Source organism: Xiphophorus maculatus, chromosome 2 (assembly GCF_002775205.1).
Source record: "Xiphophorus maculatus strain JP 163 A chromosome 2, X_maculatus-5.0-male, whole genome shotgun sequence".
NCBI lineage: Eukaryota > Metazoa > Chordata > Actinopteri > Cyprinodontiformes > Poeciliidae > Xiphophorus > Xiphophorus maculatus.
The window spans coordinates 19,882,130-19,897,843 of record NC_036444.1 but is presented as its reverse complement, the minus strand read 5'-3'; the positions used below and the strand labels follow the sequence as shown (position 1 = coordinate 19,897,843).

At 39.4% G+C, this 15,714-nt stretch overlaps 1 protein-coding gene across 1 annotated transcript in view; it reads right to left on the bottom strand.

Annotated features, from left to right (window-relative positions):
• spire2 (spire type actin nucleation factor 2) overlaps positions 1 to 13,668 on the bottom strand; it is a 32,049-nt gene extending 18,381 nt beyond the window's left edge. Inside the window, exons 1-5 of the mRNA XM_023326877.1 lie at positions 13,228 to 13,668; positions 3,499 to 3,542; positions 2,419 to 2,802; positions 1,289 to 1,369; positions 1,002 to 1,166 (exon numbers count right to left, since the gene is read on the bottom strand). Coding sequence (XP_023182645.1) covers positions 1,002 to 1,166; positions 1,289 to 1,369; positions 2,419 to 2,802; positions 3,499 to 3,542; positions 13,228 to 13,525 — 972 coding nt within the window. The 5' untranslated portion in view covers positions 13,526 to 13,668. The remainder of the gene's footprint in view (positions 1 to 1,001; positions 1,167 to 1,288; positions 1,370 to 2,418; positions 2,803 to 3,498; positions 3,543 to 13,227) is intronic.
• Positions 13,669 to 15,714: the final 2,046 nt, after the last annotated feature.

The following is a 15,714-nucleotide window of genomic DNA, read 5'->3' as shown; positions in this document are numbered from 1 at the left end:
ATTAATAAACATATCTATTAAAAAAACTGTGCAAGCTGAAGGATAATCCAGGTGTTCAGTGTCTGTAGCTAGCAAACTGAACTCAACATGTCTAAGTTGATGAACTCCAGCTGTTTTTAGCCTTTTTGAATCAATTTTAGTTGCTACAAGGCTAGAAAAGTGGATATTTGATATAATTTTACCATTAATTTCTGTCCTCCGTGCTTCTTGGATTGAACTTTGTGCAAGATTTCTAACAATTATCTCCTCTTAGTGGATGTTTTAGCCTCTGTACTGATATCACATTGTGGACTCTCTCTGCTAAAGACTTTGCAGAGCCGCTCTAAAGCTGAATGAGGGCCTAATCAGAATGTTTCTTGGGACCCAATTCCAGTTCACATGTTTTATAATATTCAATTATAGACCATTGAATTACCTTTTTTTTGTTGTTGCTTTATTCTTTCTTTTCCATTTCTGTTCTTTTGCTTTCGTCTTTTTTTCCCTTTTCTTTCTTTTGTTAGACTAGATTATTTTCTCTTCTTTTTTCTCTCATTCTGCCCTTGTTTGGTCTGGCAGACATGTCTGGTGTACAGCATATAAAGCAGATTAGGTAAATTCAGAGGTAAAAGAAAAGCTTAATTTCAGAGAGCTGCAGAAAACATACATATGCCACCTAGTAGGTTGAAGTATATTGAAGTTTTCCTGTCCTCACAACATGAGGCGTTTACTAAACGCTTCTGAGGCTTCCTCTGGGACCCTATGCTTTTGTTGGATGAGGCCAAGATTGAGCGTTTTTGTAGCAAACACTTCTGGTGAATCTTCTTCACATTTCCAATTTAGATGCTAGTTGGTTTATTTAGTGATTAGAAGATCTTTAGCCGCTTTTAGCTTTAAAACTTGAACCAAAAACTAAAATGTCTCTTTATTTTGCATCTTTATTCCTCCAGCAGCTCTTCTGTTGTTCCAGTAAAAGTTGAACTCTTCCCCTCGATCGCAGCGCTAACTGGAGCATCGACTCTCACCATGACTTTGCGAAGCTGGAACTTGCGAGCTCGAATGTCCTGCATCAGCATCTCGAAGGGCGTCAGGCTGAATTCGGTGGGCAGCGGGTTGAACGGCTGCTCCTGGACCTTCTTCAGCTTCACCCCCTGCCTCAGCTCCTTCATCAGCTGCACCCACAGACGAGCCTGGTGGTGTGGGAAACAACAGCAACACATCTGCTTCTGTCAGCGTGACGGCTCTGCCTGCACCCGGTCAGACACACAGCGCTGACGTTGTCCTTTCTGTGAACTCTGTTGCACCGTCTCACCCAGTCTCTGTGCTTCAGCGCGTCCAGCTCAGCCGTGGATCTGTCCTCCAGAGCTTCTTCAGAGGAAATCTTCTTCAGCATCTGAGTGGCACAAAACAAGTGTCAAACATTTGACTGCTCATGTTTCTGAATCCCTGTGGTTCACTTAAAAGTGATTCAGAGTTGGTGGAAATACTCGAAAAGTGCTATTCACAGGTCCAGTCTGGCTGAGCCTGAGATTCTTTGCAACAGTGAATGAGTAAAGATTTTGTCTGTGGATTTGCAAAGCAGGTGGAGACGAACACAAAAGTTGCTTCTATCACTTGAGATTCTGAGAAAGGTAATTTAAAGTTAGTGGCTGTATCACAGCACAATGGGGAAAAGTTCACAGGGAATGAATATCTTTGAATGGCACTGTAGGTATTATCAGCATTCAAGACTGGTCACGCACATCCTGGTTTTACAGTTACAATTATGTTACAATTATGAACATCTTAACTAAAATTTTAATTTCCTGTGATTAAAATAAATACATTTCAAGCTGTTAAACCATTTAAACCTTACGTTTTATTTTCAGAAAATGCCTAGAAACCTATAAAATGTATATCATTTTAGAACTCGTATGTATAAACTTGGTATTTAACCTCATGAGCATATAGAAGTTTACTTATTTTTTGCCCTCTACACTAAAATAACTCATTGAAGCTAGACTAAATGGATGGTTTTGGGCTTTGTTTTGGATTTCTATAAACTGGATGAGTGTGCTTACAGGTTTAAATCACAGTAGGACTTGAACATCACATTAATGTGATGTTGAAGTTCTGGAAGAAACTCGACATTAGAAATGTATTTTCTTCACTTGATTTGTGTCTAAAGTATTCATCCATCGAGTCTTACGGTGACATATTCATGACTTTGGCTACAAATATAAAAAGTCTAGGTTAAACAGCTCATGCAGGATAATTTATTCACAAACATCATAATTTACAAAAACTACTCATTGATATAATGTGTTAAAGCCACTTATTTTTGTCATGTTGCATTCAATTTTTCTAATTATTCTTGTCCCCAAACGTGTAAAGTTTTATCTTCTCGTCTGATTTGGTTTGCATAGGAAACAACCTTTCTGACATGACGGCGCCGTGACGTACCTCCTTTGCATCTTTGATCTTGATGAGGAAGGTCTGCAGCTCCAGCGTCTCTACAAACAGAGCGCGGCAGACGGCCTGGTAGTGCTCCGGGGCCAGGCTCGGGTTGGCCAGACGGGACGCACAGAGCACCACGACCTGACGGAACCAACACACCGGCCTTATCGCTCTCTCCTGCTCCTCATCCTCATCCTCCTCTTCTTCCTGTCCACTGTACCCCTCATCGGTTGCTCCGCTGCCAGCAGAGCTGACGCCCTCGCCGCCCTGGTCCCCGCCCGCCATTCGCTCGATGAGGCGCTCCAGCTGTGGGCTGAGCTCCCGCTCCTCGTTGTCGTCCAGTCCCCAGTCCAGAGCTCGATAGATGGCCACACCGAGGGACTGAACCAGCTGAAGGCATCAAGGAAAGCACAAAGAATAAAAGTTTTTTGTTTTTTTTAACTATTATTACAAACTATATGATGTTAACATTAAGATATTTCTAAAGTACAGTGTTGAGAATAAATGAGTACATCAGACTTGTCAGAAAACTTTTAGCTTCCTGTCAGAGTCAACATTCACTATTTGATACTATTCTCCAAAATATTCCCACAGATGTGGGCCGTCAATTTCAAACATGATCTTGTCATTTTGCACATGCAAAAAGTTGCAAGAATGATTACGCCAATGAATACTCCACTGCGTTCAAAAATGAAAAGAATAATGACATGCCCAACAACAACCACATTGGTCACTGGTTTTCTTAAATGTCAGAAATGTTCATTTGCAAAATGTGTTTTCTTTTTACTTTTATCATTTTAACACATGGAAACAAATAAAATGGATATTTTTTTAACATTATTATTCAAATTTATTATTCTCCTAACATTTACTTTCCTTAAATGATTAGTTAAGTTTTTTTTTAATCAGTAACAACATGTTTCCAGCATTGTGTTGTATAATAATGTCAGGAATGTTATTTTTCAGTAAATTACTAACCAATAAAAGTCAAGTTTAGGTGTTATTTTGTGTAAAGACTCATATAACAAGCTAAATATTCAGCATATTATGAGAAAAAGATTTTAAAAATTGTTTTGTGCTTCTTACCTGTCGCTCTGTGATTGGTGGAAGAGGAGCTCCATCACTGTCATCTAGAAAAAAACAAAAACATGAAAACCAGTTAAAGCATCGCTGAGAATCAAAAGATTTCTATGGTCATCAATATTAATAGGACAAAAATGCTTGAACATCGGACAGCACATCTTTAGCATCTCCAATTTAATTTCAGTATTATTGCTGAAAATTACAACAACAGTATTCATTAAGACTAATCCTTATTTTTAAGGATATTTTTCTGTCTCCACTTTTCTCTATGGGCATTTAATGGAAGCTATTTAACGAGTCAAACATCTTGTGGATATGGATAACATCAATGTATGACACTTGTATTGCATGATGAAGATTGAAATTCTATACTTGAAAAATATTACATTACGTCTATAGCACAGGTGTCAAACTCCAGTCCTGGAGAGTCACTGTCCTGCAACTTTTAGATGCGACTCTGCTGCACCACCTGATTAGAGTAATTAGGTCATTAGCAAAGCTCTGGAGAACTGATCTACACAAGGAGGAGGTAATTAAGCCATTTCATCCCAGTGTTTTGTACCTGTGGCACATCTAAAAACTGCAGCACACCGGCCCTTGAGGACTGGAGTTTGACCCTGGTCTATAGCATCTTTATGGAGCTATATGAACTGATTTGTGTAAATAGATAAACTTTTTAATGATATACAGTACAGACCAAAAGTTTGGACACACCTTTTAATTCAATGAGTTTCCTTTATTTTCATGACTATTGACATTGTAGATTCACACTGAAGGCATCAAAACTATGAATAACACATGTGGAAATATGCACTAAACAAAAAAGTGTAAAACAACTGAAAATAGCCCTTATATTCTAGTTTCTTCAAAGTAGCAACCTTTTGCTGTGATTACTGCTTTGCACACACTCTGCATTTTCTTGATGAGCTTCAAGAGGTCGTCACCTGAAATGGTTTTCACTTCATAGGTGCCCTGGCAGGTTAATAAGTGGGATTTCTTGCCTTATAAATAGTCATGAAAATAAAGAAACCCATTGAATTAGAAAGGTGTGTCCAAACTTTTGGTCTGTACTGTATATATAACGTATTGAGATGAGTCTGTATAAATGGGTGGTAATTGGTAGCTGGAGAGCAACTGATTTAATATCTAACTTCATGGCTCAGTAATGAAGCTGTAAGGAACGGCAGAAAAGCTGGCTGCAGCACTCTATATCAGGAAGAAACTAGAATACAAGCAATCACAGAAAGAGAATGACCTGCGAAACGACAAAATACTAAATTAAACTCCTTAGAGTCATGACGAACAGCAGACAATGAGTAGATTATAGAAAATAACTTTAAATTATCGACTGTCAAAGCAAAACAAAACATCCACAAGGTGAGTAAGAAGTGGTGCATGATGAACACAGCTAACCATCATTATCTGTGCATGGGTGAGTAAAAAGGAACCACGTAGGAGGAAGACGAGTGGAAATGACGAGAACCAGACAGAATAATAACAGAGGAGGAGATGACAGAGGAGAATTAGTAACAATGGCCAGGTATGAATTGCAGACAGCAGGTTACAATGCTTGCAGCACAGGGCAGATTATATAGGCTTTCAGAGTTAAACACGAACCAAAACAAATACATCCTGAAGCTAAGAAGAGCTTAAAGAACTGAAATAAAACCAGAGAAGCTCAACAGATCATCACATCTATTCAGAATCTCTGCACAAAACACATCACACCAAGACCAAATCTAGAACAAATGTCCACTCTTGATGGAATAATGAGCTGATACAAGCAGTCTAACTAGTCAGGCTATCTGCACCTGTAGCTAGTCTGCTGCCAAGCGGACCTGTTTTTAATTGCCAACTGGGGTTTTAAAACAGCAGTAAGTAACTCAATACAAGCGACAGGTTATACTGTACTCCATTGTTTTCCTATTCGTGTTCACAACTGTAAATACTGTATTTCCAAACATGATTTTGAAAGATGAGGAAGCACGGAAAGCCATTTTGGAGATTAATCAAATGTTTTCCAGAGTCCTCTGGCATCAAATAAACAATGTTAAAGCCACATGTGTATAAAATGAAAAAAAAACATATTTAAGAAACCAAGGTGAACATGTTACATATGTTATATAACATCATAACATGTTTTTTGTGGGCTAATGTCACATTTGAAGTTAAGTTCAGGTTGAAATTTGGTACTTTTAGTGAAATATGTTTATGCCACAATTTCAAATAACTGCGTTTGTTTGACTCCATTTAGTTCATCTCAACTGGAGTTTTTGATGGGTTAGCTCGGTGTGGCCGTGTCAAAGAGTCAAACAAGCCTTTCCTCTTGGCTCAGATGTCAGTAACAACACCCGAGGAGGCCTGAAACTCCTTTATCAGCAACTCAACAGACAAACAGGAGACTGGACGAACACAAATATAGATCAGGGAGAAAAGATGTGAGGCTATTCATCAGGAAACCTAAAAATTACTGTACAAAACTAGAAACTGAAGGCAGCAACTACACAGTGTTTATTATCAAAAAGCAATAAACTCTAAAATATTAGAATTGCTCTACATTCCTCTGTTTTATGCATAACCAGATTAATTATTATTTCATTGGAAATAGAAATAGAAAGTTTAACTTGTTTTTCCCGGATAATTCTGAGTTAAATAAAAGATCAAACTACATTTCTAAGATTTCAGCAACGTTCGGTGCAGGCTATTTAAAGATGACATATTGTTAGTAAAGGCGTCTGCACCATCCACAGTCGGACTCTCGGGGCGGTGAATCGAGTTTTTGCCCTGTAGGTCTGTTTGTGCTGCAGGACGCAGTTCTAATCTTTCGCTGTCTACAACAAAGCGCTGGCAGCAGGGCGTGAGCGCATCGACCATCAGAGCCTCGGCCTGTTTCCTGTGTGAAAAGAGACGCTGCTTCCATCAGCAACAAAAGGAGAGTCCATTACAAAGCCCTCCACTCAGGAAGGAGACGATAACATGAAGCCCTGTAAACCTGTCGGGCAGGTCCGCAATAATGCAGGGCCCGGGTCACGGAGTGAAACCGATGATACCTTCCCACAGCCACGGCCCGGTGAACACAAAAGAGGGAAAGGATCTGCAGTGAAAATCCCCCAGCAGCCCTGCAGCTCAGCTCCTGGAAAAACACTCAGTGAGCCATGCGCTCTGGAAAACGGGAGGCGGCTGCTAATGTACCGGTTATCGTCTTGGAGCTGCGCCACTCCTTACAGCACCTTGCAAAAGTATTCCCACCCCTTAAACTTTCCTTTATCCTCTGCATGTTTCAGCCTTAAACATCAACATGGTTTATTTGGGATTTTAAGTGACAGACCGACACAAGGCGGCAGAGGATTTTGAGTGGGTGCAACAGGACAAGTAAAATTCTGAAAGGTGTGGCATGCATTTATATTCTAACCCAGTGATACAATAGTTTGTACAAACTTTTTCTCACAGCAAATACAACTGTGAGTTTTTTTGGCGTTGAACTTTAAAATAGCTCAAACTCAGATCAACAGAGTGGAAGAGTGAACAAGTTTCATGTCTTTGAACAGATTTCTTAATCGGTTTTAGATCTGGACTTTGACTGGACCATTCCAACACATAAATATGCTTTCATCTAATTGAGGGGTGCACTGACATGCAAATTTAGCAGAAATGTTAGAATTTCCGTTATAATTTACATTTACTGACACTATACATATTTTCCTTCCGTTTTTCACCACTGTCAGAAAATGACCACATTGCTGACGTTGCTTCTCTGCCTCGGTTCACACTCCACAATCCTGAGTGGCATCACCGTCACATGACCAAACCAAGACTACATGGTTTCTTTCCACCCCTCCAGAAACATACAAAACCACCTACAAGACGGAAATAATCAGCAGTTATTATTATTGTCTTGGTAGCTCTTTTCTTATTGTCAACGTCTTGCTGAAAGTATCAAGTCCATTCCAGAATCAAGCCTTTATCGTTTACTTAATTCCCTCTAAATGTGACAAAATGCAAGGGCTATGAATGCTTTTGCAAGGTATTATAAGTTTGATTTTTCCCTTTTGTAATGTTCTGATTAGCTCTGATTTTTACTCCACATTCAAACTCAGACCAAATTTACAGCTTTGAACTTGGCACTGTTAATGAAAATGGATGAACCCAAATGGCACATGAAGTTTTCATCCGTTTATAAGGCAGTGATCGTTAACCGAGAGCCTCCTCCAGGACATCTACAGCTCTGCCCACAAAAATGTAAATAAAACAACGCAAAAGCCCAGCAATGCCTTATCCAGTCTGAGCTAACGATAGTCAGAGCTAACCTGGATCAGGCTTTAGAGAAGGTTTAAAGGAGCAGTAACCTATTTTTAGGGAGTGTTTATTACCTAATGCAGGTTTTCCAAACACAGTACTTTAAGTGAAACACATGGGTCCAAGCCTGGGTAAGTTAAGGAAACATTTTTATTTTTGCATGATATTTCATGCACCATATGGTTTGTTTATATGGTAGAAACAAACCATATCTCAATTTGTACCGAACAATTGCATGATTAAAAGAAATTTGAGTGAGCCGACGTCCAACCTGGTCCTGGTCCTTGGCGCAACACACCCGTGGTGAAACATTGGACAGAACTATACAACCGAATGCCTAAAATCCTACAGCTCAGTCAGCTCTGCGGAGGAAGCTCGTTTCACCTCTTTGCATCCGAGATCTCGTTCTTTCAGTCATTATTCATATCTCAAACTCAGACTCCCACCCCAGCTCATCATTAGTGTCATTCTGTTGTGGAAAGTCAAAGCAGATATTGAATAGAAGTAGAGCGACTGCCTAAACAAGACCTTCTCGCTACATTTATATTCACTCATTTCTGCATCGCTTTTAGCCCAAATTCAAAGCCACTGTGGAGAAAATAAACATCCACAAGCTGTAGCCCCTCCTAATCCATTGGCTTAAACAGAGGAGATGGATTTTTATCGCAGAGAAAAACAACCTTATGCATAAAGACATACGGCCTGTGTCATCTACGCAGAGCATCTTTCTGCCAACCAAAACGTAAACATATCATCGGGTTCCCGAGTTCTCCGGCAGACTTGACGATAAGTCCTGCTGGATCTGACAGAACTCCTCGCTGTTAGTCACACACAGTTTACTCCGGCTAATGACGGATCGCTTTCATCCTCAGAAGCCTGACACCTCCCCGTTTCCTTCGTTAAGACGCAGTAACTCAAAAGCTCCCTCAGTGTGGACTTTGCCGCCTGTTGCCATGGAAATGAGGAAGGACAAATGTGACAGAAGAAAAAGCAAACTGGGTTCAGAGGAACAGGCTTGATAATGAGTGATCAGAGGAGGCAAACAGTACAGAAGAAATAGGAGAGTGTGAAAGCAGCCATTGTATGAGCTGGAGCCACGTCCATAAATCTACCAAAACTAAAAAAAGAGGTTCAGATGTCAGTGCAGGAAAAGGATGCTGCATGTTACCTGTGATGATTGTGATGTTTTCTGACTTTAAGACACTTGCTGCTCAGTTTTAAAAAGCCAAATGTGAATAAACCCAATACTTGACATTGTAAAGTATTCATTCCCCTTGATCTTTCCACAGTTTCCTTTTGTAATCACAAACTCTGACGTATTTTACTGGTATTTTGGAGTATTTTCATATTTAGACACTGTTTTTGAAAGACAGCTCAAGTTCAAACAAGAATACTTTTCCACTTTTCAACATATTTCTCATCTTCTGATACTTGAACTTGCAACATCTAACTGATCTATAGATGGTGGAAGTTCTGCAAAGAAAAACAAAGTATCCTATGTGAGCTCTCGGCTCTTCTGGGCAGATTTTATGACCTAAAACAAAACTGAGATAATGTAAAACTTTACAAGGCTTTTATCATAGAACTTTTATCACTGTCAGTGTGCGACTGTACTCATAAAATGACTTCATCAGTCTTTATCTATACACACCTATGCACCTAAAAGCAACAGTCACGCCTAATATGTGCAGTTTAAAAGGCTGTGCCTGTTTCATTTTGGACTTTTTACCTCATTATCAAACCTTTTTCTCAAGAAATGCAAAAACTAAAATGAGATAGTCAGTAAATCAGTACTAATGGAAAATTTTTTCAACTGAATGCAAAGTATCATAGTGTACAATGAGTTGCTTTGGTTTCTTGGTGGGTAAGGTCGGTGGTGCAAACGGCTTTTATCTGGCAGGAGCCATTTTTATATGTGGACCTTGACTTCCTGAGGACCTTCTGTGTAATAGAATCAAGACGAACCTCAATCTCTGAAGTTTATATAAGAGCTCCAATGACTCAGAGCAAAGATTAGAGTTATTTAAAGTCCAATTATTCCACAACTTCTGCTTAGAGTTTTCAGATTAGATTACAGCTCGGAGGAAGTTGAAAGAGGATTGTTCAAGTTAAATGGATGATAAAATAAACCTCACTGCTGTCAGAAGTTGAGTCCAAATAAATATAGTGAAGGTCTTGTGACTGCGTAGGCATATTTATATTCTTTAATACGGTCTGGGTTTGAAATGACAACAGGATTTCTAAATCCTACATCATTTCAAACAGGGTCAGTGGATCCTGTGACCACAAAGTCTTCAGCCAGACTTGCTACAAAGACTAAAAGACACAAAAACCTCTTCCTCCTTGAACAAGAACTTTTGAACAAATATCTAATATCTAAATATCTAATATCTAAAATTAGACCTGAACTGAACATAGCTCAAGACGCTGTTCACGGTGAAATCATTATAGGAAGTTCAGGAAGTCCTTCACTGATCTTCTGTTTCGAGAAAACCTGCTGAAGCATAGATCAGTGTGCTCCAACTTTGTTTTGGTCGTTGGTGCGTCATACTGCATTTACTGTTCAAATAAAAGGTAACCAGTTTGGTACCACAGCTTGAGAACTTTGGGCTTAACTAATCTTAAAACACTTTCAAATTTGAACACATATTTAGGAGAAGTGCTGGTACTTTTGAGATCTGGAGCGCAAAACTTAATTTGAATCCATCTAAAGTCTACAGAAATTAATTTTAACACCAGATTTATTATTTCACACATATCTGCTATAGCCCATGAAATCTTTACAAGCTGCCACTAGAATGTACTCCCCCATATTGTTATTTTTCCACCAAAACTGCAGAGACGGATCTCAGGCGCTGAGCTCCACATGGCAGGTGGCCGATGAGCGCTCCTGTGCAGCTGCGTCGTAACAATTCAGCCTTTTATGGGCCCATTGCGGCACCGCGGCTCATGTTACCGCGGCTGCTTCGGCTCAGATTTGTGCTCCCTCTGATGGGAAGAGTCAGAGCCACAGCTGATGTCAGCAGCGTCTGAAAAACTGCACACCGGCTCTTGTGTTTACCATCAAATCCGGCAAGTCTGCTTTCATCTTCCAGGGTACCGGTGATGCTGGAGGAAACAGCAGCGAAGGAGGAGAGGCCCACGGTCCCCGACGATGTGAGGATTATTTCATGTTTTTGTGCTTGTGAGCACACAAGAGGACAGGAAAAATGGGATAACAGGAAAGTGGGAATGTTTTACTTGAATATATCCATCACAGAATGACACATTAGTTAAAAACTCTACGAACAGCTACAGTCTGGATGCGGGTTGTTTTCTCTCTGTAGAGTTTTAAAAAACACAACTTGTTTTCTCGATATGTCGTCCATTTTATGGCATGGAAACCACAAGCCCGGTGGCCATCATGTCCGTGCATTTTTTAAAAACTCAACTTTATATCTTAGGTTTTTTTGTTTTTTTTTTACTAACATATACTGAAAAAAAATGAGAATGGAGCTCCAACTTTTCAAAAAATTCTGTTAATTGGTCACAAGTAATTGAATAAAGTTTGTCAGACTTACTTTATTTTCATTTACAGCCTAATAAACTTAACTTAATAACTTCATATGATTATTTGTGACCAGTTAGCACAATATATTTAAGTTAGATCACCTGTTCTCTTTTTTCAGTGTATGCAGAAAGCAGATTAACTTGGTTGAAGGTCATGATATTACCACAGAAAACCAATAAAGGATTTTATGAACCATGTCTGGAGGCATGTAAAGAAGTAATCCAACCTGTTAAAATAAACGCCCCCCCCAACACTGACGCCACCGATGCATTCACTGGCGTCAGAAACAACAGGACACTTCTCATTCCCCCAGAAGGATCTCTGAGGAGAATCTACTAAACGTTAGTCAGGAAGTTTCAATGTCTTTTTAACGCACCTACAATCTTACAGTGTTCCCTCAACCAGGCAAACAATACCTGTAATTGATTGTGCAATGATTACACATAAAAATTAAAATGCCTCTTTTCTTTATTGGCGCCACATAAACAGTTTCATTAGATTCAGTGAAAGACTTTGTTCTAAACCATTATAGTTCTGGCTGCATGCTTAGGGACATTTTCCTGGAAAATGAACATCATTTTCAGCAAACCTTAAAATCGGCTAAACTTTTGACTGTCCTGGGAACGGACTCTTCCACCTGAGCTGTGGATCTCTGCTGCTTCTGCTTCTACTCTCTCTTTGCCCAACAGATATATTTTTGAGATGTTTAAATGGACTCTAAAGTTCTCCACAACTTTACTTTTAGGTTTGTAGGTGTGTCACTAAGGTTTTCCAACAAACTCTGCAGAGCAGCTGCATCCATATGCCATTAAATTAATAAACACAGGTGGAATCAATCAGTTCACTTCTTCTTGAGTACAGCTGGTTAAGATAGGTTTTATTTTCAAAGAATCAGAGTAAGTGGGGGACACGTACAAAGTTTACCCAGTGTAAAATGTGTATATATATATATATATATTTCTCTCTCCACTTCAGACAAATGCTGATGGTGTTTGTGTAAAAAAAAAAACCAAGGTGTATGTATCTCTCTGTAGAGCACTGTAGCACTTTAAAACGTGGATTTAAGTTTTCCATGATGGTTAAATATGCACACATAGTTTGGCCTCCAGTTGTCTCCATGCGGACTCTGGAGCAGATCCCCTAGACCGCAGTGAGGACATAAATACTTCACATCCGGGAAGATATTGTGTCGGTGCAAGCTCAATTCAAACGGGAATTTCGGAAAAATAGGAGACCGCGTAAAAACCTTGTTTGCTTCGATCCACTTTTCCTCGTCTCTAAAAACGGTCCTTAAATGAAAGGAATCTCCTTTAAGTAAAGCTTTACTCTTTGAATAATTAATAATTTACCGGTACACAGTCATCCCTGTTGGCAGTGGATGTGAGGTTATTCTAAATATGCATTGCACGAGGAAATTTCACTTCAAATTATTTGTTTTAAAAGAATTTGAAATACTAAAGCACAAGATCGGGTGAAAATGTGAATTCTAGCTGGGAAGGGAATTGTTCCTCTGTGCCAAACTCCCTTGGAAAACCATCTAATTTTAGAAAGAGCTGATTTTCTCCCCACAATATCCAAAGCAAAAAACATTATTTAATGTTTCTAATGAGAGATTTAATAGTATTATTACATTCCGGGGCATTAGAACCCATAGTTTATTAGTACACTTGGCAGACTTCAGCACTCAAACTGTTTTCAAACTAATAAGCGGATGTTTTTTTTTTATTATTCATTTTATTTATTTTTGCCGAATATGGAAAGGGATATTTAGGTTATAACCGACATTTTAAAAACTAGAATACCTGGTTTAATGATGATTTCCCGCGTTTGTTTTGATTCGGGATGTAAGTTTGGGGGCGATAGGAACAGTTGGGGTTCGGTCCTACCGTCGGGTTGCGGCTCCTCCTTTAACGACACGGTTCCGTCCCGGTGCAGGAGGATAGAGGACGGGTCCTTCACCCGACCGGGTCTCCCGGGCGGCGGGCGGGGCACCCTGAGCCCGCTGCAGCACTGGTAGCACACCGCCCATGCCTGCTCCTCGTTGATGGGCTGCTCGTAGGACTTCAGCACCTCCTCCAGAGACAGCTCCCGGGGCTCGGCCAGGTCCCGCACCGCCGCGCGGTCCGTGGGGGCGGTTACACGGGGATCCCCGACCTCTGCGCTTCGGTTGGTGGATCTGGCCATGACTGCGATGCCGCGGAGCCCATGCTTCACTTCGTGAGCAGCGGGGACATCGACGCCGAGCGCTGCTTGGCCCGGTCTCCTGCGTACAGCTTGATGTGTCGTCTACTACCGCAGCTGCACCGCGTTATCTTCTGCGCTGTCAAGGCAACGAGTGGATTCGACTACATCCGGTTTGGCGTCTTACACAAATAAAAGCATTCTAAATTGCAAAATAAAATCAGTGAACTAAACTGGAATTAATTATTTTATTTAAAGAAAAAGTTGCAACTTTTAAGCCAGTACTTAATTTATTTTCCTCAGTGGCCTTTTCTAATATATATTCTTTGGACATACATGTATATTCAGAGCCTGCAAGTTGTATAGACAGCACGGGAAGCACAGAGAAGACACCTGTGGTGAAAGACAGTCATTGCAGACTTCCTTGAGACAACCATCCCTACCATGAAACATGGTGGTGGCGCCATCATGCTGTGGGGATACTCTTATTCAACAGGACCTGCTCTGACTCCCTTCAACTAATCAGAGCTGAAGGGATGATGGGTGGAGTTAATTGCAATTAAATTCAAAATTAAATTCCCAATGAATAACACTGACGTTTTTGTTTGCAACATTTTCAAATGTAATGAGATAGATCCTTTTCTTCATCAGATCAAAAATATGGGCATGAGCTGGAATCTAAATCTCGATTATGCCAGCAAACTTGAAAAGTACATGTCACCAAATTGCTCAGTAAAAGCATTAAAGAGACGTTAGACTTATCTTTCTAGAAAGTGACCTCGTTTGACAGACAGGAAGCTCTATCTCCGACTAACTCGTCAGCTCTTTGGCATTTTCCCAGACACAAACACCAAACATTTCTGAAATAGCATTAGAGTTTGTTGTCACCATTGAGCTTTAAACAGTTAAATAAGACATACAACCAAATCAAAACAGGCCATTGAATTAAGCAAATTTACAAATAAAATTAATGCTCAGATGTTAAAGACGAACCGAGAAATAGTCCAGTTCTTTTTCTCCTCATCCCGGATAAGATGCTTCTCAAGCTGCCTGTTGTTCAGGAGCAGCTTAACATGATGAATTTCACATTTTAAGCATGAGAATAATAGAATTTTTTAACAATATTCTAATTTCATGAAACACTGAATTTTGTTTTCAATATCTATAATCATCCAAATGTCGATAAATAAAATCTTGAAATATGTCACTCCATTAATTAATTTATATAATGAATTTATATGATATACAAATTCTACTCTCTGAAATATGTCATTTAAAAATGCACTTTTTTCCACAATATTCAACTTTTTTTTTAGCTGTACTGTGAATTTTTATTGTTTTTTAATTGTAATTTGTGGAGAAGCAACAGCGCCCTCTGGTGTAACAATATCCAACCGGGGAGGAGAACACAGGTGTTCTGACTAAAACTGCTACTGTCATGTTTACGGTACAAACAGAATATATATATAATTTACAAACAGAAAACTATAGCGGGTTGTGTTAATGTTAAATATATTGGATAACATTATTTGAGTGACGGGATTGAAGTGGAAGCTTAGGAGTTATGCTTAGCTTAGCATTGGAACAATTTACATATATGACGAAACCACAAGATCACTTCCTTTATCTGAATATTGTACCCGTTTAAAATGAAAATCTATAGATGTATGCACTAATCCTTTTACTAGAATATCATACCTGTTGGAAATGTTTTAAATACAGAGGCGTTTGTAAGAATAAAACAGTATCAGAATAAATCAGTATCTGACAGGGGAAACAGGGTTTTATTGGAATTAAATTAAAGACAAACACAGATCACTGCAACTCTTTTTTGCGCATTAATCCGTTGTATGACAGACTTTATCAGATGCAGCGCAGCCACAATGTGTCCACCGAACTGCGCAGGTGTTCCTGAAATGATAGAATATGATTAATATACACTAATATTACACGGCTTAAATCTCACATAGTATCGCTACCAACATCTATTCAGCAAGGTTTAGTAATAAAGAGTTATTAAACTAAAAATATTTTAAAGTATAGGGACAAAAAAGCCCACAAAACAACGTATTTTGTCCTGATTAACCGCCAAATAATAACTTGTTTACAGTAGTAACGACAAACTAAAGCCATTTATAAATATATTTACAAGCTGCCTGTCATGTAAAGTAAAAACATGAAACAATACAGCA